At 43.0% G+C, this 27,867-nt stretch overlaps 1 protein-coding gene across 4 annotated transcripts in view; it reads right to left on the bottom strand.

The window, feature by feature from the left end:
- Nucleotides 1-27,867, bottom strand: part of DAAM2 (dishevelled associated activator of morphogenesis 2) — a 257,388-nt gene that overhangs the window by 72,291 nt on the left and 157,230 nt on the right. For all 4 annotated transcript variants that reach the window (XM_064158321.1, XM_064158324.1, XM_064158323.1 and 1 more), the window contains 2 exons: nucleotides 19,649-19,743; nucleotides 9,988-10,321 (listed from right to left, as the gene is read on the bottom strand). In XM_064158321.1, coding sequence (XP_064014391.1) covers nucleotides 9,988-10,321; nucleotides 19,649-19,743 — 429 coding nt within the window. The remainder of the gene's footprint in view (nucleotides 1-9,987; nucleotides 10,322-19,648; nucleotides 19,744-27,867) is intronic.

The following is a 27,867-nucleotide window of genomic DNA, read 5'->3' as shown; positions in this document are numbered from 1 at the left end:
CTTCTCTGGGCAATTTCTTTCAGCATCTCACCACTTTAATCATATAAAAATTTCCAAGTTGTATCCAATATAACTCTACCATAAAAAATCTCTTAATTTTATGCAATCTAGCTTCTTTTATTCCAAACTCATTAGCTCATATACTGTCATTAGAGGCCCTGGATAAAAGTCTTTATCTTTCTGAGTAGCTATCTTTCTATATTGAAAAGTCTCTTCAGAGCCTGTATGCTCCCCTATCAACCAAACAGCAGGGGCTATTTAGCACAGAAATGTTTTGGTCTAATTGTAACACAATATGGTCTAATTTCATCATAATCTTGTGAGTATCAGGAGACAAAGGAGAAAAAAAGACTAGATGAATAATGTTGGGAGCCTGCCTTATACAATCCATTTAGGTTTAATTCCACTTGAATATCTACCAAAGGAATCACTTTTAGAAACTGATTAGCTATGAAAGCAACTCTACGTTTATCATTACACTTACAACCATGAATCTTCTCTTCAGGACTTTCTCTGATCAGTTCATAATTCTAAGGATGATTTTCCTTACTGCAAGAGTAACAAATTCCACCTGAGTTCTGCCAGTTCAATTTTACATGTCTCACTCCAGCACTAATAATTATCACCCCACACTCATATATTTGTTTTGCTGATACACTAGTTAAGAGTAATTTATTTTCTCTCTTCCCAAGAGGACCATAAAGGGAGAATGAAGACAAAAATCACTTTTTAACATTTAGCTCAGCAGATAACATAAATGATATTTTGAAATGATGATGCTGAGTAAGTAAGTTCATTTTTCTTTAGCCAGTCTTCTGTCCTTGGTAACTGAAAGTGTTCATTCGTAGTGAAATCTTTCAAATCTTTCCTCTGACAGTCAGTTTCATAGGTCTATCTTGTCTCCTGAAGAAAATGGGAATCATTGTGGAGATATGCTTCAAGAAACAAGAGGGAATATCCTCCTAGCTTTGTGTAATCCCTTTGCTTGTTGTTCTGTAAAGATCTATTGTACACTGCTCCTGGCAACTGTTCTCACATCTGAGCACAGTATGTTCACTACGAAGCAAGCCTGACTTCACAAACTCCTTTTTCTTACATCTTCTAGACTGCCCAGTTGGCATTTGCAAATGTTCCCTCTGCTGGCATTTGAATTTCCATCATGAACAAGATTTCCCAGTAATTATATTCTGACTAATTTTCGTGGTAGGCCTAATAGGCCCAAAATAGGCTTACCCATGTCCTGCCTTGCCTAGGCATGTTTTACTGCTCCACCAGAGAGGCAAGCATGGGAAACGGACACAAAAGAACCTGGAGCTGCTGAGTCTGGCCTGCCCAGGGTCCTGTGGTGTAAGGTGCACACACTTAGCTTGTGCCTGCCTAGTGCAAGGCTGTGCTTTGCCCAAATTAGGGAAAAGTGAGCCTGTGGCTTTGCCTAATATGGTCTGGTTTGGCTAACTGCCATCCTGAGTGGCTGTTCTGTGTCCAAAGGGCAATTAATCTCATCCCACATTGATAAAAGGAGATAGGCAGGTGAACAACCTGCTTTTGCTTCCCTGCTCTTTGCCTGCTCTCTCTGCTGTGCCCAGCCCTGCTGCTCTTGCACACTGCCTTATTGCTGCCTGCTAAACTCCACTGCCGCCAGTTACCAGGAGCAGACCCTGGATGCCTGCAGGCGATCGGCCTGTGTGGCCAGCGTGACATGGTGCTGAGACTGCACCACATCTGCCTCTGCACCTGAAGGTCCTGCTTAGAATCCCTGGACATATGCACAGATCATCCAGAAGAAGCCAGCAGACAAGGTCAGAGATTGTCTTTGTCCTTTCCCCAGAAGCTAGGAAGATTCAAGTCTCAACATCCAACAAGAGAAAGTCCTCTGAAAGCATTTGGGCACTGTCTGGACTGTGGCCAGCCCCCACAAGTGGGTAATAAAAATAATCTGTGAGTAAATGCTCAATGCCTCTTTGTAATTCTCTACTGCCTGCTGCCATAGAGCAGAAAGAGCTTGAGCCCAGCTACTGGACAAGCGGCGTATTGACCACAAGAGGCATCTGACTGCAGAACCTTCTCTTCCAGTTCAATTAATGTTTCTACATTTTCCTGTTTATTCCTAGGTGTAGATATTATCCATAGAATGCTTCCATGACTGTGTAAGAACCCAAATATTATTAAAATCAGTGGTTGGAGGTGGGGAGAGTTCTGAATAGCAACATTAATAAACAATATTAATTTTGGAAAATATCATCTGGCATCAATTAATTTCCCCTCTCCAACACTAATACCAACCCTTCCCCCATTTCATTCAAGATGAAAAGCACATTCCCTACTGAGACAGACTGATGGCATGTCCTTCAATGGCATCATCCTTCAATGACAGTAGCAGAGAATTTTAGAAGTCCTTAGATTCATCAACAAAAACAGTTCTCCTACCTGACAAATAAGCAGAAGTGAGATAAATGAGAGAACTTTGCTCTTTTACTATCAGATCTGATGCTGAATCCAAAACACACATGTCTTAGAATAATTTCAGTAGTCACTACTATAGAAGCATCAACGCTAAGGATAAGAGGATAACAGCACATCTTTGTTTTCTTCACTGGCCTCATCATGACCATATATTCTAACAGACTTTTAGGAACATAGAATCATAGAATCCAGCAGGTTGGAAGAGACCTACAAGGTCATCCAGTCCAACCTAGCACCCAGCCCTAGCCAGTCAACCAGACCATGGCACTAAGTGCCTCATCCAGGCTTTGCTTCAACACCTCCAGGGACGGTGGCTCCACCACCTTCCTGGGCAGCCCATTCCAATAGCATATCTGTGTAACAACACATCAGATACAGCATCCAAACATGCTGAAAGAGAACAGAAGTTTTCTATCCCCTGTTTAAGAAGACTGAATCAGAAGCAGAATGCAGTGGGAGCCATGGCAAATTCAGGGGCACGAGAAACAAAAACTCTGGGTTCCACCAAACTAACTGAAGAGCGGCACAGCTTCATGCTATTGTGCAGCTTTGGGAGGAAACACTCTAAGTTCATGCAATTCCTAAAAATCAAAGTCTACACCCACACACTGTGGCCAAGCTCCAGTTTTTCCAACCCCTTGCAAATGGCTGGGGTTCAATTCTTCACTTGAACATTTCCTGTCAAAAAGACTTCACCACACCTCTTGGCAGTCAGCTCTGTGGCTTAATTGATCTTATGGTTGTAAAGCTTTTTCTACTATTTAAGCAAAACTTTCCTCCCTTAATCCCATTATTCCTTGTCACTGACATCCAGTAGGGTTTCATTCAATGTGCAGCAAACCTCAAAAGGCTCTGGATGTGAACTGGGGGAAGAAGCAAATCAAGTTAGAATATAAGATTTTAATTTCTTGCTTGTTAACTCTTTTACTACAATTTCCATTGATCAGATTTCTCCCTACAAAACTGTGGCCTGTACTGGCAGTGTTAAAACAACCCAGGAAAGGAGGCTTAGGAAGGGATGCTCAGGAAGGGATGCTCCTAATCTCCACCTTTTCAGCTGACAATATCAGGCTTCCTTTATTTCTTCACCTCAATCTACAAAATTCCTATCAGCATTAGACAGGGAAAGAAGAATGTTCTGCACAAAGCAGCCCAGCTAATATTTTCATTGGCAAGTGAAGTCAGCTCCTTTCAGACAGTATCTAACACCTAGCTTTTCTCAAGACTAAAAATAAAACTCTTTCTCCCTGCAGAGATCCCTAGCTGGGTAGGATCCCAGCAAGCTAGGCTGGAAGGGCACTGAAACATTCTGACATACTTATTTGGGCCAGCTAATGAATTCACTAGTACTGATTTTGAATACATCAGATGGAAACAAGAGCCAGCAGTGTGCCCAGGTGGCCAAGAGAGCCAGTGGCATCCTGGCCTGCATCAGGAATGGTGTGGTCAGCAGGAGCAGGGAGGTCATTCTGCCCCTGTACTCTGCACTGGTTAGACCACACCTTGAGTACTGTGTTCAGTTCTGGGCCCCCCAGTTTAGGAGGGACATTGAGATGCTTGAGCGTGTCCAGAGAAGGGTGACGAGGCTGGGGAGAGGCCTTGAGCACAGCCCTACGAGGAGAGGCTGAGGGAGCTGGGATTGGTTAGCCTGGAGAAGAGGAGGCTCAGGGGAGACCTTATTGCTGTCTACAACTACCTGAAGGGTGGTTGTGGCCAGGAGGAGGTTGCTCTCTTCTCTCAGGTGCCCAGCACCAGAACGAGAGGACACAGCCTCAGGCTGCGCCAGGGGAAATTTAGGCTTGAGGTGAGGAGAAAGTTCTTCACTGAGAGAGTCATTGGACACTGGAATGGGCTGCCCGGGGAGGTGGTGGAGTCGCCGTCCCTGGGGCTGTTCAAGGCAGGATTGGACGTGGCACTTGGTGCCATGGTCTAGCCTTGAGCTCTGTGGTAAAGGGTTGGGCTTGATGATCTATGAGGTCTCTTCCAACCTTGGTGATACTGTGACACTGTGATCCTGTGAAAGGAGTCATAGCAAGGACACCAAAGACTCACCCTCTTAACTCCACATTTCTGCTTTGAGAGTTAATTGTCTAGCTTTCTATCTCTTTCATGGGAAAGGGTAGAATTTCTAATCAAATAGACATATTTCAAACAAAAACTGGATGAAGACAGCTTTTCCAGGTGACCTCAGGAAGGCATGTCTTTACATTAGTGTGGAATTTGAGTAGATATGGAGTACTACCTGAAGAGGAGAGTTTTCAAGAAATACCTTAAAAGAGGAACTGCAGACTGCCTGTTGGACATTAAAGGAAGAGTTACTCCAGGCAGAAGGGCGTTACAAAAGAAGAATCAAAGACTAAATTTAGCAGGCAAGGGGATCAGACCAGGTAAGAAGCTCTGGCAAATGTGAGAAACCAGAAATAGCCACAGTATAAGTTCAGAGACAAAGAAGAGAAGCTTGTGGCAAGTACCAAGAGAAAGGTGATCCTGATGGAGCTGTGAGCATGCCAAACCGTACAGACAGAGGGTGAAGATGCAGTACTGAATGGCTTTTGAGATAAGACAGAAGTATCAACACAGAGCAAGTTCTGGAGATTCTTCCATAGTTTTAAAGTGACATCTCTGTGCAGTTAAGGATTAGATTGATAATTGCAGTCAGTAGGTTAAATGCTGGTGATTGATAAAGAATTTCTATTTTACATTAGTTTCCACTCAGAGCAAAATACGAAAGTTGATTAAGTTAAGGAGATTGCCTTTCATATTTGTAAAAGTTCTGTATATATATATTTATTAACTTCAATTTAAAAAAGAGAACACACTTAAAAGCAAAGAAATCCTTTCCTAAATATTTCAGCACAGTTGGATTAGTGAACTAGTGCAATTTAGTTGCATTCATTTGGGTTACACAAGTTTATGTCATTCTGCAATCTCATCTTAATTTGGACTTTGACTCTAGATGCACCAGTATAAAACTGTAATGCTCCTTTTCAAACAGTAGGAATCATAGTGGGACAGCCAATGCAAGTTTAGCAAGAGCTGTACCTTAAGTCACAGTTTTGCTTCTGTACTAGTTCACAGATTCACAGAAAGAGACCCTCAGGATCACCAAGTCCAACCTACAACCCTATTTTACAAGGTGCACCTTAAACCATATCCCTAAGCACCACTTCCAAATGACCCTTAAATACATTCTGGGTCAGTGACTCAACCACCTCCCTGGGCAGCTCATTCCAGTGCCTGACCACTCCCTCCATGAAAAGCTTTTTCCTAATGTCTAATCTTAACCTGCTCAGCCCCATCTTGAGGCCGTTCCTCCTTGTTCTGACTCAAATTACCAGTGAGAAGAGATCAGCTCCAGCCTCTCCACAATATCTCTTCAGGTAGTTATAGACAGCAATGAGGTCTCCCCTCACCACCCTCTTTTTCCAACCATCCCCAGCTCCCTCAGTCACCCCTCATGAGATTTATTCTCCAGGCCCTTCAGCAGCTTTGTTGCCCTCCTCTGGACCTGCTGCAGCACCTCCACATCTCTCTTGTATTGCGGTGCCCAAAAACTGAACACAATATTTGAGGTGTGGCCCCACCGAAGCCGAGTCCAATGGGACAATCATCTCCCTACTCCTGCTGGCCACAGCATTTTTAATCCAAGCCAGGATGCCATCAGCCTTCTTGGCCACCTGGGCACACTGCTGGCTCATATTCAGCTGCCTGTCTATTACAACCTCCAGATTCTTTTCTGCCAGGCAGCTCTCCAGCCACACTGCCCCAAGCCTGTTGCTTGGGGTTGTTGTGACCCGAATTCAGGCCCTGGCATTTAGCCTTGTTGAAACTCATCCCATTAATGTTAGCCCATTGATCTAGCCTATCCAAGTTTCTCTGCAGAGCCTCTCTACCTTCATTCAAATCAACACTAAATTCATCTGTTGCTGGAGAGTTCGGATTCCTTTTGGCTTGCTGTGCCATATGGTGATGCTTATGCTTAGAACACTGACAACAATAACTTCTGATATCCAATGGAACATGCCACATTTTATACTTCTGTGTTAAATACATGATCTCTGCACTGTTCCACTACACTGCAGCATGTGCAGTTTGGACAAAATCAGTGTTTCAATCTAAAGTTGTCAGTAAGATGTTATGCACAAGCTCAAGTTTTCAATGCTTTCTAGAAGATAATTCTGAACCTTTCCTCCTCCTTGTTATGAAGAGGAATGGGAGAAGAACAATGCATCACACATTTTTATGCATCAACGTGTTCTTCCTCCACAAGAAGGCAAAACAAAACAAAAAATCAACTTGTGTTGGGGAAAAACAAAAAATCAACTTGTTGGGGAAACAAACACCTGGGAGAGTGTTTGTTACATTTACCTCCTGATTCCTAATAGCTGGTCATCATAGGCAATATGGGGCCAGTGGGACACTTAGATTTACTGCAGTCTGCAGGAGAGGAAAATAAACCAAACATAAAGTGTCATCTTTCATAGATAAGAATGAATAAATTGAAAGCAAGGTGGTTGAAAAGGATGTAGAGCATTAACAACCACCGTTGTTGGGTAGGCAACTCAAGGAAAAGCAACAATTGCACTGATGTCAGAGTTCAGGATTACCTATATGTTATTTATTGGACCTTACAATAAATGTGAGCTCAGCACAGCTTGCTGAAAGCCCTACAGTTTTTCTTTTAGAAGAACTGAGTTTGGTTTCCAAAACTGAGAATCTAAAATTATTCTCTTTTTAAGTAAGGTCTTGCAATGACAGAACAATGGCTAAAAAAAAGTTCTGCCAGATCCCCAGTTGTGGGAGACAATTTTCAACGTGAACAGTGATTAGGTGTGGCCAACATCAACCTAACACCACAAGATCTAGACTGTTCAGCCAATTTAGTGCACCTTGTGATGCTGCTAGCTTGGTCTAGAGGAAATACATCACCAAGAGTTCAGTTTGAAACATAAAGGAACTCTTCACTCACTTGCAAAGTCTGAGCAACAAAGATTACACCTAGGATTAGGTTAAACCAAAAAAGGCTTTCACTGTCTTTCATTGTGTACTCCATCTTTGAAGTCTAACAGTAAAGGTTGTGGATTCTCCTCTGGAGACTTTAAAAACCTGCCTGGATTCATTCCTGTGTGGACTACCCTAGATGACCCTGCTTTTGGCAGGCAGTTGGACTCGATGATCTCTGGAGGTCCAGAGAACAACTTCTAACATTCTGTGATTCTGTGAAGTACTTTCAGCTCATCCTTTTCTTAAAATGCCCTCCCACAGTGAAGTGACAGAGGATGCTTCTCTTGGTAATGAGCTGCAAGTCTGTTCTATCTTGCAGATCAGGCATGCAAGGGCAAGAAGCAAAAAGATAAAACACTCACTTGACTGACAAGTCCTAGACTATCAGAGAATCTTCCACTAAAATGTAAGGAAGACCATGACCACCTTTGTTCCATCAGCATTTTAAAATCCTGCATCCTCTGTGTTAGAAGAAAATGACTGAAGATGAATGAGGAATGTCTGTGGATGAGCCCTTACTTCCTCAAAATTAAACTCAAGCTATTTTTGAGTGTAGTGGAAAATCTCATCCCAGTATCTAGACACAAGTGTTAGAAATTGTAAACAATAGTGCATCACTTCAGCTTAATCATTTTGGGGTCTGGGTGGGTTGGATTTTTTTGTGGTTTTAAGAGACAGTATGCAATTATCTGTCTCCTTTTTTTCCCCCCATAATGGAAAGTCATTGTGACAAAAGCAAGCATTTTTATGCAAAGTATTTTTTATGAGTGTTATTGTTGGCAAGCATCTGCAAATCATTCATAGAATCACAGAATCAACCAGGTTGGAAGAGACCTCCAAGATCATCCAGGCCAACCTAGCACCCAGCCCTAGCCAATCAACCAGACCATGGCACTAAGTGCCTCATCCAGGCTTGTCTTGAACACCTCCAGGGACGGTGACTCCACCACCTCCCTGGGCAGCCCATTCCAATGAGAAATCACTCCCTCTGTGAAGAACTTCTTCCTAATATCCAGCCTATACCTACCCTGGCACAACTTGAGACGGTGTCCCCTTGTTCTATTGCTGGTTGCCTGGGAGAAGAGGCCACCCCCCACCTGGCTACAATGCCCCTTCAGGTAGTTGTAGACAGTAATAAGATCACCCCTGAGCCTCCTCTTCTCCAGGCTAAACAGGCCCAGCTCCCTCAACCTCTCCTCATAGGATTTGTGCTCCAGGCCCCTCACCAGCTTTGTTGCTCTTCTCTGGACATCCTATGATAGCAGCTGAAATCTTTTCACCTTCCAACTTATACTCTAATTGAAATAATTCTCTGATTAAACATCCTTAAGAGCTTTCAACTGAGATCAAAAACCTCTCTCCCCATGCTGTAGTCATATATGTGTCATATTTAGATATTGAAGACATGCACCAAATTTGAACAGACAAGCAATGCAAATGGGACAGAGCACATAGAGGAGTGGCCTGCCAATCTAATGCCAGATGTAGGTCAAATCCAAGTCAAAATCTCACATGCCCTTGTGTCACATCTCAGGCAGAGTAGTGAATCTCAGAGTACATTCAGTTCTAACAACAAACACTGGCAGCTACAGAGACTACATGAGCACAGACCTCTCCCCCATCCATTTTTACAGTCATAAGTTCGCTGTAACCCAAACTCCAATGATGCATTAGCTGAGGAGGAGGAGGAGGAGGAGGAGGTGGCAGGAGATAATGGCTGACAGAAACCAGAACCCAAAGCCTGTAAGGCCACCATCACCCTTAAAATTTCACCTAAGAAATAATAGTAAACAGGTGAAGTTACACAAAGTTTAGGAGCTACAGTTTCACACACAGCAAGAGATTCCACTGTATCTTTTTGTAATAGTGCTTAGTTCACCAAGAAGAGGAATGTTGTAGCAGCCAGCAGTACCCACAAAAGAAGTTTGTCAATGATCTCCTGACCTATCTCAAGGTCTCTGAGATGGAGTTTCCCTTTTGTGTTCCAAAAGGGAGTTATTTGAGCCAAAAATAATGTGATGATTCACAAGTTGATTGCTAAGTGGCAACTGAAGTGGCTCCAATATAGATTATTTGATCCATTGTCTTCATTATTTAATCCACAACTCTTTATTACTAAATTAAGGACTTTAAAATCAGGCCAGAAGCTCCTGGAACTCTTTGGGTTTAGTTTCTAAAGCAAAACAAATCATTACTACCCCAGAAATATCATCAGGTTAGAGTATGAACAGATTAGCAGCTTTCATTTAACATAACAAACCCCCATTTTCAGGTAAAATATAGGTGATTTTAAGGCAGCATTAATGGCAAGCAAGCAGGTCTTGAAAAAACCCAATATATATATGTGTGTGTGTGTGTGTGTATGTGCTGATAATCTACCTGATAAAGTGCCCTTCCTAAAACAAAGTGACAACTATTGACTTTTTAGTACCAAGCATCTTAAAACACATGCACTATAAAAATCACTCCCTGTAGAGATTCATCCTAATGGATATTTCTGGCAAAGCATCTCCCTTGTACCTGGAATCTTGTCCTTTCTGCAGCATAGACTTGGTAGTGAAGCATGGCTTGCAAGACTTTCTTGTGACCATCCGGTACTAAGCAGACAGCCCCTAGGATCTCCAGCACAGCAATCTTGGTCTTAATGTTCTCAGTTTGTAAGCTCTGGGAGATGATGTTGATACTTTCTGGGTGAGCCAGGACATGAGCCCGTCCTTGGGAGTTGTTCATCAGTGCCTTGATGCATCCTATAACGGATGTGTGTATACGGCTCTCTGAGGTCTCATAGTCCATGCTCTTCAGGAAGTTCAGCAAACAGCTCAGGCCATCCAGCTCAATAAACCTGGTCACAAACCTGAAAAGAAAACAAATAATCAACAAAGCAGGTATTAAAAAAAATTAAAATGAGGAAAGCAGGCCAAAGGTAATTTATTTTAAGAGTATTATTCACTTCTGCACTTATAAATCTGGCAGGTTTGAGCCTAAAGCCCATAGGGTTAATTCCCTAAAAACAAACACATCAAACAAAAATCAACAAACCAAGCAAACACCCAACCCTGGCTAATAATTGCATGCCACAGATTCAGGGTAATTGTGTTCTATCACTTAGAACACGCTGAATGAGCAGTAGGGTTATTCAATGCAGTTACCCCCAAACACCTGCTGGGGTCCACTCCAGTATCTGCTGCATTTTCAAGGCTGAATGGATTCTTTCCTAATCCTGCATCTTACATACATGTAACATGCACAAGAAATATTTCCATGTCACATTACAATGATAATGAGCTCAAATTGCCTTGAAATCTTTTAAACTTAGGTGAATCTTTTCGCCAAGACAATTTACAGGTTTCTGTCTCCAGGATTTGGATATATTGATAGGGCCAAACTCATGATCTCTACTGACTTCATGCTCTGATCTTCTGATGGATGTACAGGAAGATACCATATTTCAAAGGGACATATTCTTCAGTAAAAAGAAAAGCTCTATAATGGTCTTGCCTGTTTGGTTGGGTTTTGTTTGACTGTTTTCACTTTGAGGAATCATAATAAGGATGGAACAGGCCCACTGGCAGACTGCAGTAGTAAAATGTGCAGTGAAAATATCATAAATATGGGGAATATAGAATGAATCCTTTACCAAATGACACACTGGAAACTGAACTCATAGAAGGATGGGTTTATTTTTACTATTGATATCACTAGAGTTCTATTTCTCCTGTATTCTACCATAAATTTTGCCTTTCTTCAGGTTAAAATGGTGGAAACTGAGAATGAGAATTATATAGGAAAAAGCACTTGAAATTTTTAGTGTTTTGTCAAGGTTAAACACTCCAGATGGGTGTGCTAGTTTGAAGCTAGCTAGAATGTTTTGGTGAGAAGGATTAAATCACAGGCTGTGAAAGAGAAACAATGGTGGTGTCTACTTCACTCACAGGCTTGCTAGGATATATAAGAACAGGCTTGCTGAGATATATAAGAACGAGAATCAAAACATAGATAAGAGTCTTCTGCTTCTTCTGCTGGGGAGCTCTGAGATGCAATTTTTCTCTCTCTCCAGCCACTCTGCCATCTCTCTGATTAATCCAGTTTGCTTCCTAACCCCCTGGCCGAACTTCCATACTTCCTTGGGACTGGGGTAAGGTTGAGAGGGGTGGGAGAAGGTGGAAGGGCAGTTGGGAGCCCCTCCTGGGGACTCAGGTTTCTGGGAGGGCTGTTGTGTTTCTCTATTCCCTTTTACTTCGTCTGTTTCTGTCTATAACTGTATATACTGTAAATATCTGCTTGTATATTGAGCTAAGCTGTAAATAAAAGCTTCATTCAAATTTCCAGAGCTGGCTGAGTCCAGCCTGGGTGATTTCCAAAGTGGGGAGGGGGCAGGGAACACCCAAACCATCACAGTGGGCCAAATTAGACTATGCAGACTGCTCCCTAGACAAATCAATAGAAAATGATGGAGTTATCTAAGTTACTCCAAACCAATTGTTGTAGCAATGTTTCATTTAGAGTTGACAGCCTTAAAAATAGGGATTCAAAGATATGAAAAGGGCTGCAAATACTTTCTCTGGATTGCTTTGTTTACCTCCTGTCTTCTCTCACAGATCATTCAGATAGGCAAATTTTTTTAGATTATCTGAATGCAAACCCCAAAGAATTATGAATTTTCAGTCTACCTACATGTACACCACCAATAATATATCCATGTTCTAAGGTAGAAATGCCTCAAACAAATCAAAAGTTTATTAAGAGTAGCTACCTGTGTGACAAACTAAAAAACCAAAAAGTCTGTGTCATTGTGCCTGTACCTAGACCCTCTTCCTCCCTGTTGGATCCTTCCTAATGTAGTGTCTTTCTCTTTTCTGTCCTTAAGTCAGATGCTGCTCCCAATATGCATCAGTAATGGAAGGATCATGCTGAAAGGCAAAATTTCACCAGTCTCCATTCATGTCTCTGATGAGTAAGACACAAACCTGAGCCATACTTATGTGGAGATGTGGAGGTGTTAGAGTGGGTCCAGAGGAGGGCAATGAAGCTGGGGAAGGGCCTGGAGAATAAATCTTATGAGGAGTGACTGAGGGAGCTGGGGATGGTTAGTTTGAAAAAGAGGAGGCTGAGGGGAGACCTCATTGCTGTCTACAGCTACCTGAAGGGACATTGTGGAGAGGCTGGAGCTGGTCTCTTCTCACAGGGAACTGGAGACAGAACAAGGGGGAATGGCTTCAAGCTGAGATTTGGTAGGTTTAGATTAGATATTAGGAAAAAAGTGGTCAGGCACTGGAATGAGCTGCCCAAGGAAGTGGTGGAGTCACCCACCCTGGATGTGTTTAAGGGTCGTTTCTGTGTGGTGCTTCTATGATATGGTTTATGGTGCACCTTGTAGAGCTATAGGTTGGACTTGGTGATCCTGAGGGTCTTTTGTGACCTGGATGTTTCTGTGATTCTGTCCCTTTTCTCTGATGGGACTCTGACCAAGTCCTCCAGGCATTAGCTCTAATTCTGTTTGTGAGGAAACTTGTCTCTTTCTTAAAGCAGCCCCTGGATGTGTTTAAGGGTCATTTGGATGGGGTGCTTATGGATATGGTTTAAGGTGCACCTTGTAGAGTAGGGTTATAGGTTGGACCTGGTGATCTTGAGGATCTTTTCCAGCTTGGGTGTTTCTGTGATTCTGTGATCTTCTGGATAATAGGAGCTTGTATGTGTATGGTCTTCTGGTGGCTACACCCCACCCAACTCAGGGATTTTCAGATTCAACCTGAAAGTTATGTTTTCTGTGTTGATAGATTTGTCAGTTTTCAGCTTAGTTTCACCAGAAATACGGCAAATCCTGGTACTTTCAACAAAGTTTTGGTCTGAGGTTTGGGTTTTGCTCACAACTGAATTTCAAAGTGAGTATCAGAATAAGGGCAAGCACATACAGAAACATGTGCACACCAAAAATGAAAAGAAGGTTTAGTGGAACTCTACTAAGACAATCTGACAAATCACACAGGCCTGACTGCACATTCTTTGGATGGACCATCTTGTCTAGCCTAACAGATCATAGCAACAACAGACCCTCTGCCTCCAGGTCAGATAGTGAGTTCCCCAGTTTAGGAGGGACAGAGATCTGCTGGACCTTCTTCATCTGCTGGATGATTAGGGGGCTGGAGCACTGCCTGGTGAGGAGAGGCTGAGGGACCTGGGGCTTTTTAGTCTGAGAGGGGATTTAATAAATGTTTATAAACACCTGAGGGCTGGGGGTCAGGAGGGGGGGGGACAGGCTCTGCTCACTTGCTCCCTGTGATAGGACAAGGAGCAATGCATGTAAGCTGCAGTACAGGAGGTTCCACCTCAACACACGGGGGAACTTCTTTACTGTAAGGGTCCCAAAGGACTGGAACAGGCTCCTCAGAGAGGTTGTGGAGTCTCCTTCTCTGGAGACTTTCAAGGCCCATCTGGATGCATTCCTCTGTGACCTGAGCTAGATTTTATGGTCCTGCTCTGGCAGGGGTTTTGGACTTGATGATCTCTTTGGGTCTTTTCCAACCTCTGTCATCCTATGGATAACAAACCTGTGAATCAATCCTGTGCACCAGGAATTTGCTAAGTCACTCAAAGCAGTTTGTTATTTTCACTGATTATACAAAAACTAAAGCTTAGTTCAGTTTCTGTAAAGCATTTAGCTGATAGAAGGCCAAAGACAACTGCAATAAACACACTCACAGATAAAAGAGTAGCTGCTAAAGATGTATTTGGAACCAAAACAAGGATAAACTCAAAGTATGACCCAACAATGGGATGCCAATGACTTCTAGTATTTCTCTAACCCAGAACTCCTCTGGCCCTAGATACACAGCTGCTCTTTGCCTTTACTAGTTTAAATACTCCTCCTCACTGTTAAGACTCAGTTCTATGAACCTACTCTATGTTTTACTTATTTTCTCCATCTTGTAGGGGAGCAGGGGGAAGGGGGGAAGCCAAGATGTTTTGCTGTTCTTTTCAGTTCCAGGGTTGGGGGAGGACTTAAAACAGATACCTTTCTGAAGATACAAAACTCTACTGCCAAAACAAACCATCCTGAAGAAGCAGTTAAACACAGGTTTGCTTAAACATAGTTTTAGATGTCTATGAAAAGATATGCACGGTACTACAACCTTCACATATTTCAGTCTGCTCTGATGACCATGTGAAAAGCAGAAGTTAAACAGACAAAAGTCACCTTATCCCAATTCAGTACAATCCCTTACTAAATTCAGTGGCAGAGCAATTTTTCTAGGGCTGTTTGGATGAGGTCATTCAAAAAGTGAGGCATGCACAGGAAGGTGGTGTGTGTCACAGACCTTGATTAGTGACAGAACTTCAAACAATGTAGGGATTTTCCTGTACTCTTCCTAGTCCAGAGAGCAAAAGGTAAACTGCATTACTGTATAGGGAGCAAAACCAAGCACCTTCCCAGTTCAGCTGATGAGAGAAGCAGGAATCAAGTGATAATTTTCACCTTCTGTTTCCAAAACATTTAGTTCTCTATTCTCCAGAGGAGCCAGAAGTCATGCAAGAGGATGATAAAGAAATGACAACAGCCGTTTTGGAGCTGACACTCTCAATGTGTGGGTTTGCTGGGTGTGGAGATGCATGTGTGTAAATGCCTGCACAGGGCAGAAAAGACATGGGATTTTAGCTGAGAGCTATATTTCTCATCCTAGTGTTTGTGCATGTGTCTGTAAGGAGGGATGTGTGTGTATGTGCAAAAGCAAGCCCAGCTTATGTAATTAAAGTACCTTCTACATCACAATATACAAAGATACATCTATTTGCCATCTTATACATTCTGTATGCTGCAAAGATCTTGTTCTAGACTGGAAGGTGTAAAGTTAAGCACATATGCCAATGCATTCTGCCTAGCACATTCAGAAACTCCAGGGTAAATAAAGCAGGGTGTGTTTTAATAGGTGCTAAACAAGCAAATTAAAACTTAACCTCACCTCAGACTCCCACTTGACCAGTTTAGCACACTTTTAAAGGCAGGGCACCTCACAGACTTTCAAGTTTTAGAGAGTGCTGATCAAAACGTGTTAGCTAGCTCTAATAACAAAGCTTTCATCCAGACACAGATGTGGCAGCCTAGAGGTAATGATCATAGGATCATAGGATGTTAGAGGTTGGAAGGGACACAAAGAGATCATCGAGTCCAACCCCCCTGCTGGAGCAGGACAATACTATCTAACACAGATCACAGAGGAACACATCCAGACATGCCTTGAAAGGCTCCAGAGAAGGAGATTCCACGACCTCCCTGGGGAACCTGTGCCAGTGCTCTGGGACCCTTACAGTAAAGAAGTTCCTCCTTGTGTTGAGGCAGAACCTCCTGTGCTGCAACTTACACTCATTGCTCCTTGTCCTATCCCAGGGAGCAAGTGAGCAGAGCCTGTCCCCCCACCCTGGCAGCCTTCAGATACTTATAAACCTTTATCCAATCCTCTCTAAGTCTTCTCTTCTCCATGCTAAAAAGCCCCAGGTCCCTCAGCCTCTCCTCATAAGCCATGCCCTCCTGTCCCCTAATCATCCTCATAGCCCTCCGCTGGACCCTCTCCAGCAGATCCCTGTCCCTCTTCAACTGGGGAGCCCAAAACTGAACACAGTATTCAAGATGAGGTCTCTCCAGGGCAGAGTAGAGGGGGAAGAGAACCTCCCTTGATCTGCTGGACACACTCCTCCTAATACACCCCAGGATCCCATTGGCCTTCTTGGCCACAAGGGCACATTGCTGTGCCATGCTTGTTATCTGGCAGGACCCCCAGGTCCCTCGCCACAGGACTGCTTTCCAGCAGATCACCTCCCAACCTGTACTGGTGCAGTTTGTTATTCCTCTCCAGATGTTGAGCTTCATCTGGTTCCTCTGTGCCCAGCTCTCATTCTGTCCAGATTTCTCTGGATGGCTGCACAGCCTTCAGCTGTACCAGACAAGCCTCCCAGCTTGGTGTCATCAGCAAACTCACTGAGCAGACACACTGTGCCCTCAACAATATCATTGATGAAGATGTTGACCAGGACTGGCTTATATCCATATATCCTAAATCCATATGATCTATGACAGATTCCAAGTGTAGCTCAGAAAAGACAGAAAGCTCACATGCTGTGGGCGTACAGAGAGCAGGATGTCCCCATCCTGTTAGTAGTCAAAGCTACACTTCCCCGCAGCCTCAGTTTCTGAGTCAGGGGACACTCATACTCCTGCTAACTAGTGAACTGCTGAAAAATTCAGCAAAATAGATTTTGCTCATTGGATGCAAAAATGACAGAACTCTAGAGGTTGGAAGGGACCTCCAGAGATCATGGAGTCCAACCCCCCAGCAAAGCAGGACCACTTTGGGCAGGAAAGCATTTTGAAGATCCCTAGAGAAGGATCATTTCCAGTATGCATTTGGATGCCACAGCTATATCCAACAAGCAAAGAAAACTAGAAAAAAACCCAAGAGTTAAATCTGCATTAAACAAAAGGAGAAAAGCAGACAGCAAAGGGAGTTAGTGATGATCCAGACTAATGGAGGAATTTTTCTGGGGTCCAAGCAGTGATTTTCTTTTTCCAGACCTTTGAAAGTTTTACTCTTGCTGCACTTCTGAACCTCCATTTGTGGGCACTAAAATACTGAAAGAAAAATTTCTTCTCTCATTGCTCCTGTCCAATAGTTTGTCAGCACACTTGTTTATAGTAATGATTTCTTACAAACCTAAAAGAAAATGTGTTTCCTTACAAGATGCAGATGTAAGGGTTTCATTCTCCAAGGCTGAGGTTGTTCCTGCATGCTGGGATATAACCTGGCTTTATTATTTCAGAGCAAGTCCTAAATAACAGAACAAAATACACTTACTCAAAAGGTAGTCAACTAGCTGCTTCTACCACCTTCTCTCCATAGAGGAGAGGAACTTGATTTTAGGTAGGTCTGCTTTGGTATTTGTTGCTGATAGGACTGGTGGGTTGGAGTAGTGGCAAAGATCAGTACCAGTAGTCTGCATTTTCTACTAGAAGAGTCACAGTTCTAAAGTAAAATAGGAGTGCAGAGTCAAGTGCATGCATTTTCTTCTTTTGATTCATGTAGATCAGAGAATTCAAGATGAGGAGCCTATTGGTAAGCTGTCAGAGTCTCTATGCACCCTACCATCACAAACGGATTCCAGACAGTTTATGCTGTGTGAATTCAGATCTCTATTTCCTTCAGAGGCCTGGTAAACAGAAGTGGCAAGGAAAATAGGATTTGATGTCCAAATTCAACTAGAAAGACTAGTATTTTGAAGGATTTGGTATCATACTGCTTATAAGAGGGACTGGACAGAGCTGAGGACCTCTCTGCTGCAACCTTTCCATCAAGAAGAAATTGGCTTGTTGATCAGGCACTGGCATGCAGCCCATTTGGCAGCTAACAAATTGAGTCTCTGGAAATTAGTTGAGACATAGGACTTAACTCAAAATTTGGCATGGCTTAACTACTGAAAAAAGAAAAAGGCCCATAACCATCACCAGCGATTCAGAAGAGAACACTTAATAGGGCAGCTCATAGATGCTTGTACTGAAGCTTGTTAGAGTTATTATAAACAGATGATGTTTGTCAAGGGAAGCGATATATGACCAAGAAGGGAAACCCTGCTTTGAGCAAAAGACATTTCTTTCTTCCTCTCTATTGCCTTGCTTTCAACAAGAAGGCTGGGCTGTCCTACTCAAAATGACAGACCACGACAACCAAAGGTGGCAGGCAAAGTGTTTCAGTGAGACATATGTGGCTATGTTCAATGAAAGCTACCACTTTGACAGAGTAAGCATCAAAACAGTTCTGTGTTAGCTGCATCAAGGCTCAACAGTACAAGGCTTTGGTTTAAAATCATTGAAAGTTGGAAGTTTGGTAGTTGTCTTAGCTTCCATTTTAACATGATCATAGAATAGAATCATAGAATGGTTTAGGTTGGAAGGGACCTCAAAGGTCATTCAGTTCCAATCCCCCACCATAGGCAGGGACACCTCCCACTAGAATGATGTTCAGCTGCATTTTACTGTGTCCTCTGGTTTAGGATAGTGATAGACAGAATCAAATAATCACTTAGCCCCTTGAGCTAGATCTCAATATAAGCCACTGTTTCTCTACTTTATGCTAAAAGCACTCACTCTACCCACATGCTAAAATTACCAAAGCTTGATCAATCTTTATGCCTCAGAAAGTATCAGAATCTGGCTTTGTGCTCTCTTACAGTAGGTAAAAACCCAAGCTTTAAACTAACATCAGGGAAGTTCCATGCAGCAAACACTTCAAACATCATGAAGGGCAGATACAAAACCAGTAAGAAGTTCCAGAAATATCTTCACTTCAAGTCAGCATAATTGCAATGCAAATTCTTTGAGATAATTTCTGGGTTGTTTTTATCTAATTAATTTGGTTAAGTTCTGTCATCTCAAAAACCTCTGCTTACATAGGCACTACTGCAGCTCTCTGACACTACAACTTTGATGCAAATGCATTTAGCCTATTTTGGGCCAAATAGAAAGATAGTCAGAAACTTCCTGACTGAGTGTTTCTTAAGATCATATCAGTTATAGTTATTGCTTCTGCACAAAGCTCTTCTGTCAAGTGGGAAAGCTTACTTTGCTAGCTAGTTTGCTATTTTTTAGAGCTTTGTTCCCAGAAAAACAAAGATGACCTTCCCTTCAAAGACACAGAGCACAATAAAGCCTCTTACATTTCTCAACACAACAGTCACACACAGAACAGGGAGAATGCCAAGCCAGGTGATGTCAGATGGATTAGCTGCTTTGCATCAAACAGTTCTTGTTACTAAAGATAAGGAGAAGCCTGAATTCAAAGTTCAGAGTAGAGGCTCAGATTTTGCCCAACATGAACCAAATTACATGGGATATGCAAGGGACTGTGGAGTTTAAAATCTGATCTTCACAGTCATCACCTGTGTTTGTACATATATGGCACAGGTCTTTCACAACAGACTTAGCCTTTTATTTCCCTGATGCTACATGCTTCAGCATCAGTGTGCCCTCCCAAGCAGGCAGATTCAGACCATAGACTGTAAGGCTCTCTGTGAATTGTCTGAACTATCAGAGAGCCTTGTGTGAAGTGAAACAATGAGGTTTCTGTCCTTGCCAGCCTTTCCCATGTCACATCTGACCATAGGGAGACAGTAAACTGTGATGAAAGTCGAACATTACCTCATGGGCTGAGTCCGCAGAGCTGTCTTCAAGTCTTCAACTATTTTATTTTTCATTTCTGTTTCTTCTTCATCAAAAGCATACAGAGTCTGCATCTGTTCAGAGAAGAAGACGACAATCAGGAAAGATTGGGCTGCCTCAAAGCTAAGAGACAGGCTGAGAATTACGGAAAACAACTATCCAATCAAACCATGCAGAGCAGCCTGCCAACATCTCACCAGGAAAGCAGTGCCTCAGGTACAAAACTGAATCCAGATGAGGCTGCTCATGTGGACTGGCAGCAGCATACCACTTTGCCACACTGGCTAAAACAGAGTTCTCAGATTCCTCCCAAAAATCATACTTGCCACTATGCCCTCAGAAAACTGAAGCTAATTTGGAACAGTGATCTGCAGTGATCTATGGATATGTGAAGCAAAGTTTGCAGGGAGAGGTAATATCTTTCATTAGACTGAAATAGCTGGAGTAATCTAGGGGGGGGGGGGGGATGGAAAGAGGGGAGAAGGAAGGGAAAAATCTCCTATTCTTCCCCCAGCACAACTTGAGACTGTGTCCCCTTGTTCTGTTGCTGGTTGCCTGGCAGAAGAGACCAACCCCCACCTGGCCACAAACTCCCTTCAGGTAGTTGTAGACAGCAATGAGGTCCCCCCTGAGCCTCCTCTTCTCCAGGTTGCACACCCCCAGCTCCCTCAGCCTCTCCTTATAGGGTTTGTGTTCCAGACCCCTCACCAGCTTTGTTGCCCTTCTCTGGACACATTCCAGCACCTCAACATCTCTCTTGAATTGAGGGGCCCAGAACTGGACACAGCACTCAAGGTATGGCCTGACCAGTGCCGAGTACAGAGGCAGAATAGCCTCCCTCGTCCTGCTGGCCACACTGTTCCTGATGCAGGCCAGGATGCCATTGGCTCTCTTGGCCACCTGGGCACACTGCTGGCTCATCTTCAGCTACTATCTACTAGCATCCCCAGGTCCCTTTCTTCCTGGCTGCTCTCAGTCACTCTGTCCCCAGCCTGTAGTGCTGCTTGGGGTTGTTGTGGCCGAAGTGCAGAACCCTGCAAAGTACAAAAGCTTTTTCTTAAGTAAGTAAAGGGCCTTTAAGTACCCTGAATTAGTTTGTGTACACATAAGCTCAACTTTTCTTCCCCACACCAAGTATATCACCTGTTTTAAGATACTGATTTTCTCTGAACACTTTGCCTTTGCTGATTGAACATTCATTGCAAAAAGCTGGAGCATCATAAAATTCTTGCCCCTGTTTTTTTAACAAGCACAGTGAAGCACATGGAGGGTAGATTTTCCCTCAGTAGACAGCTTGACATATCTAAGGCTTCCAATCAGCTGGAACTGAAAATGGCTGTGAGGGTCACTGTAAAACATGGTGAAAGATGAAGCGGAATACATGCACAAAACAAGGTTCTCAAAGTTAAATAATGCCAATTTTAAAAGTGACATGCCAGGAAATTAGGGCTGCAGATGCACAATGAGAAACCCTGCAACCATGTGATGTGAAGCACGGCTTTTCAGTCACCACTGCACGGCATTCAGGTGCACGGCTTCGCTGCGTGACTTTTAACAAGTCAAGACTCAGTGCTGGAAATTCGCAGCCTATGGCTATGTCTTTTTAGTCACACTCTTAGCCTATGGCTATGTCTTTTTAGTCACACTCTTAGCCTATGGCTATGTCTTTTTAGTTACAACATAAATTGTAAAGCAGAGAGGCTATCTTGCTCTTCTCCTAGCTGGTCTTCTCAGAGACATCACCTTGTGTATCTGGAAAGTGGGTCTAAACCCCCTCTCGAATGAACAACCCAATCAAAGTAGCATCATCTACCAAATCCTTGATATTGTGGCTCTCTGTGGTGGAATCTGAGCAGCTATAATTATGGTCAATTACCATAAAATATCTAATTTTTTATTTTACAGTTTAGTAAGCACCACTTACTCTCACTGAGACTTCCTTTAAACCTCCACCTCCTCCCATTACCAGCCCAACACCTCACTTCCCTTTAAAGTCCTCCTATGTTGCTTGCTGTTGCAAACCATGTGGTGCCAACACATGTCAGATCCTGAGGGTGGTCATTTGGCTGCATGCCCTTGCTGTCTTACACCAAACAGCTGGCAGAGGGAGATGTGTTTAACTCTAGGGGTCCTCGCTGTGATCCACCCTAAAGTCAAATTCACTCAGTAACAGGGCAAGCTATTTCCTGCCCTAATGGAATGACAGAGCGCTACTGATGGAAAATGAGCTGATGATGTTTTATCTTTTGCCAGCATCCCCCAACAGCCAGAAACATAAATTGAAATTCTTAAGCCAAGCCATATATGATCCCCCCCTCTTTGAAAAATAAACAGAAATCCTCAACAGCCATTATGGAATCTCAATGGTAGAGTCCTGGGGTGTGATCTGAGGGTTGATTTGTATTTTCTTGGGTGACAGCCCATCTGGTCTTCTTTCCTTTGGCCCACAAATGCTCCTTTGAAAAGCTCCCATGCCTCCAATGGCTTCATTTCTCCTCTGAGCCATAACGGGGGAAAGTAAATGGATGGCAGGAAGGACCTCAACAGTATTTCGTTCACAGTGAAAAGGGCTCATGTCCAAATGAAACAAATACAAATAATCCTGCTTTTACAACAGAGGGTGATTATAGAAAACCCCTTTACTAAGCTGCAGGCAGCCAACAGCCCTTCATTTCTCACTCCTGCTCCTGGCCAGGAACTCAAATCCTCATGCCCTTTCTAAAGACAGACCAGTCCCACATTTGCATTACGAAATAGCTTTCTCAGCAAGAGTTACAGAAAACATAACTATCCCTGGGAGGCAGAGGGGAGAGAACTGTCATTATTTGAGGTTGGATTTCATTAATGTGGCTGACTGATTAATTGCTTTCCTGAACTACAGACTGCACTGGACTGACATCTGCTGTGATGGTGATACAGGTCATAGAATCATGCAACAGTTTAGGTTGGAATGGACCTCAAAGATCATCTAGTTCAAATCCCCCACCACAGGCGGGACACCTTCCACTAGAACAAGTCACTCAAGGCCTCATTCAACCTAGCCTTCAACACCTCCAGGAAGGGAGCAGCCACAACCTCCCTGGGCAACCTGTTCCAGTGTTTCACCACCCTCACTGTAAAGAACTTCTTCCTAACATCTACTCTAAATCTCCCTTCTTCCAGTTTAAACCATTACCCCTTGCCCTGTCATTACAAAATCTTGTAAATAGTCATAGAATAGAACCACAGAATCAACCAGGTTGGAAGAGACCTCCAAGATCATCCAGTCCAACCTAGCACCCAGCCCTAGCCAGTCAACTAGACCATGGCACTAAGTGCCTCAGCCAGGCTTAGCTTGAACACCTCCAGGGATGGTGACTCCACCACCTCCCTGGGCAGCCCATTCCAATGCCAATCACTCTCTCTGGCAACAACTTCCTAACAACATCCAGCCTAGACTTCCCCTAGCACACCTTGAGACTGTGTCCCCTTGTTCTGTTGCTGGTTGCCTGGGAGAAGAGACCAAACCCACCTGGCTACAGCCTCCCTTCAGGTAGTTGTAGACAGCAATGAGGCCCCCCCTGAGCCTTCTCTTCTCCAGACTAAAGACCCCCAGCTCCCTCAGCCTCTCCTCATAGGGTTTGTGTTCCAGGCCTTTCACCAGCTTTGTCGCCCTTCTCTGGACACCTTCCAGATATAGTATACATATATATACATATATATATATACATATATATACACACACACATTATATATATATAAAGTGTGTGTATATATATATACATATACACACTTTATATATATAGTGTATATACATATATACACACACTATATATATAGTATATATAGATATACTATATATATAGTGTATCTATATACACACCATATATATAGTGTGTATATATATACACTTTATATATAGTGTCTACACATATACACTTTATATATACAGTGTCTACACATATATATACACTATACATATATTCACACGATATATATATAGTGTATATATAGATATAATCTCTCTCTATATATATATATACTATATATACCATATAGATATGGTGTATATATATATATACTATATAGATAGTGAAAAGCTACCTTAACATTCTGATTTGTCCTTATAGTCCTGCCACTTTCTTTAGATCTTGCCTAAACTAATAAAGTTTTATCATTATTGAAATCTACTCCAGTTTATTAAAAAAAATAAAATTAACATTAAAATCAAAATCTGATTTAAAAAAGATCACACACAGTATCACAGTATCACAGTATCACCAAGGTTGGAAGAGACCTCACAGATCATCAAGTCCAACCCTTTACCACAGTGCCCAAGGCCAGACCATGGCACCAAGTGCCACGTCCAATCCTGCCTTGAACAGCCCCAGGGACGGCGACTCCACCACCTCCCCGGGCAGCCCATTCCAGTGTCCAATGACTCTCTCAGTGAAGAACTTTCTCCTCACCTCCAGCCTAAATCTCCCCTGGCACAGCCTGAGGCTGTGTCCTCTTGTTCTGGTGCTGGCCACCTGAGAGAAGAGAGCAACCTCCTCCTGGCCACAACTACCCTTCAGGTAGTTGTAGACAGCAATAAGGTCTCCCCTGAGCCTCCTCTTCTCCAGGCTAACCAATCCCAGCTCCCTCAGCCTCTCCTCATAGGGCTGTGCTCAAGGCCTCTCATCAGCCTCGTCACCCTTCTCTGGATATGTATTGTATGCTTTATGTATGGCCTAGCTGGACAACACTACTTTAAAACACCTCTTCAAAGAAGGCAGGTCAGTTGAAATTCAAGGTGCACCACACTTCCAGCTGTACTAAGGCTGAACTAGAGAAAGGAAACTATGAAACATGAACTATGAATAGATGTAATTCAGAAATATGAACTTTTAAGCAAATTTAGAGTAACATAGCTGTCACCTAACTCAGATGGAAAAGAGAGTTCACAGATTCATAGAATCAACCAGGTTGGAAGAGACCTCCAAGATCATCCAGCCCTACCTAGCACCCAGCCCTAGCCAGTCAACTAGACCATGGCACTAAGTGCCTCATCCAGGCTTTTCTTGCACACCTCCAGGGATGGTGACTCCACCACCTCCCTGGGCAGCCCATTCCAATGGGGTTGCTGAAAGAGACATATTTTTTATGTCCTGTGAAGCTCCTCTGCCCTGAATAAATGCTTTCTAAGTCAGGCAAAAGGGCCTGGTTACAGCTGTAGTTATTACTCCTGACCCTTGTCTCACACTCCTGACCGAGCCATGTCTCCAGAAAAGCTGGATCTGCAACTACTGTTCACCTGAAAGCTTCTCGGTGGAAATGTGCACACAGCTAAGCTCATAAAAGCAACATGGAGCTGCCAGGAGTTTCTCCCCTCTGGTTAGACTGTGGGCTGTGTTTACTTGTGCTGTGGAGCAGACAGTATTGTGGAGTGAAGAAGGCAGGGGGAGCACAGGGAGGTTTCTTTGCATGGAATATTATCAGGGCAGCTGCTTCATTTTTGACAAAAGAAGTTTCACGTCTTGATGAATCAGCAGAAGATGACAATGACCTTGATAATGGAAATGGTCTCCAATTGTGGGCATGCAACACGTTCACATCCATCAGCACTGTTCAGAGCATGCAGACATCTGAGGGACTGGGTAAATCTGGAGGCTGCTCTTTCTAAATGAGACATCATTAGCAGCTGTCCCTTTCTCTTAAGGAGTGGTCTAGAGGACATTCTGCCCATTATTTACCTGGCCCCTTCCTGTCAGTTAGGCTGCCTGAAGGGTGAGGCAGTCTCTTCAGAGGAACTGCACACTGCAGGCTAGTAAAGACATCCAGTTTTACTGTCATTTGCTCCTGCAAGAATTTCCTTTGAAAATTATTACAATCTAAAAAGTCACAGCAACAGAAACAATTGTGGGAACAGAACTGTGCCTACAACATGTGGCTTTTTGAACTGGTTCAGGAATCTGTGACCTAAAGTACTTCCTAAAGTAGTGGTCTAAGGTTACAAGTAGGGAATGTCAAACATGTCAGGAATTGTCACATTGCTCTCAAGCATAATCTGCAAGGGCAGATACGATGGATAATGCTGCAGCAGATCTTCTGAGAAATGAATCCTTGAGCACAGGGGGCCCAGCCTGCTGAAATCACAGAATGTTAGGAGATGGAAGAGACCTCTAGAGATCATCTAGTCCAACGCCCTTGCCAAAGCAGCATCACCTAAGGCAGGCCACATAGGAATCCACAAAGAGATACTTAATGGTATCATCAAAATAAAGGTGCCATTTCTATTTTATCAGTGGGTAAGAGTAACTTTTTGCCAAGCTAATATATGAAAGAAAACCAAACCACCACCAACAACAACAACAAAAGAACCAAAAAACCTATTTCATAGTTTTAGAAACACACATGGAAGTTGTATGTAAATAATTTCTTAGGCAGTTCATGGAGATGTTGCAATACTTCACAGCACCCAAGAGACACACACTGAAATAGATTACACAGTGTCAGGAAGCAACATGAAACATGATTTTCTTTTGCCACTTCTAAGCCAACCTGACTGGGATGTAGGTTTCTGTTGTTTTGTTGTTGTTTTTAATAAATTAAATAAGCCACCACTAAATTTGGAATTGTGTGCTAGTTTGAAGCAGGCTAGAATGATTTGGTGAGAAGGACTAGATAACAGCCTGTGGAAAGAAAACAAGGCTGATGTCTACTTCCCTCATGGGCTTGCTGAGAGATACAAGAACAAGAAATAAAAACATAGATAACCACTCTCACTTCACCTGCTGGGGAGCTCTGAGCTGCATCTTACTTTCTAACCTCAGCCTCCATTTTGGACTAATCCACTTTGCTTCCTAACCCCCTGGCTGAGCCTCCATTCTTCTTTGGGACTGGGGTAAGGTTGAGAGGGGCAGGGGGAAGGTGCAGGGGTGGCTGAGAGCCCCTCCTGGGGACTCAGGTTTCTGGGAGGGCTGTTGTGTTTCTGTGTTACCTTTTCCCTTGTCTATTTCTGTCTATAGCTGTATATACTGCAAATATCTGCTTGTATATTGTGCTACCTGTAAATATTCATTCATATTCCCAGAGCTGGCTGAGTCTAGCCTGGGTGATTTCTAAAGTGGGGAGGGGGCAGGGAACACCCAAACCATCACACATTGACATTATAAGAAACCCAAAATAACCATTTGAAAGTGAAGAGGTCTAAACAATAACAAACAGAACATGTCTTTAAAAGTGTATTGGAGCTGGTTCTCAGTGGTATTACTCCAGTTTTCCACTGATACAATTCCTGTGAAACCAAGTCAACTGAGCTTCACCTGCCTAAAAGTGAAACAATAAAGCAGTAAATCAGAAGTAGGGGGTTTAACCCCAGTGTGTCTTCTCAAAACTTCAACCATAAGAGTAAATGACGAGGGTTGAAGCCAAATAAAAGGTTATCAATCACTCAGTGCCCAGGCACGCAAACATCACCCAGGCTAGTGTTTATTGGTGCTCCTAAAACATACTTAAAATTAGAACCATAGGCCAAAACATAGGCTCATTCCATGGAACTGCTCCAGATTTACAATAGCAGTGTGTACATATTCACTCCAGGTTTACATCAAAACTAATTCAAAAGTCACTGAAATCGGTGGAACATTTTTCAGCAGATTCAAGAGGCCTTGGATCAAATCCTACCAGAAGTATTTGGCTCAGTGACTCTGTAAGGTTTCATACTTTTTGTACAGCAAATCTGTTCAGTCAGGAAATCAAAGCAAGTACCATGCCAGTCATTTTAAAAGCTCAACAACCTCTTTTCTCAAAGACCATATTCTTTCTATTGCATTACTTTCCCCCCAAAAAAAAAACCATCTGGCATTAAGAAGGGTGGTAGTTATGTTTGTTCATGTTTCACAGTAGGAAGCAATGTCTCTTTTATCCTCTTATAGTGAGCAGAGAAGTTATGAGTTTGACAGTTAAGAGGCAGAAAAGTTCATCTCTACCTAGGAATTAAAAGCTAGCTCTGCATCCTAGAACATCAGCTTCTTGCAAGGGACTGTCAGGACTGCACCTGCAACAATAAAGCAGCATTGTGTACTGTAGTATGATGTTATAAATTAAAATCCCTAAAGCCAAGGGGAGAAGAGGAGTCATTCACATATGAATGGTAACAGCTTCCTCAAGAATCCCAATTTAACAGACAGAGCAGTGTTTCAGGCTCCTCACTCACCTCTCACCTCCAACAGTGT

Source organism: Pogoniulus pusillus, chromosome 18, assembly GCF_015220805.1.
Source record: "Pogoniulus pusillus isolate bPogPus1 chromosome 18, bPogPus1.pri, whole genome shotgun sequence".
Classification (NCBI taxonomy): Eukaryota; Metazoa; Chordata; class Aves; order Piciformes; family Lybiidae; genus Pogoniulus; species Pogoniulus pusillus.
Note: the sequence above shows the minus strand (reverse complement) of the source record. Positions and strands in the feature narration are given on the sequence as shown.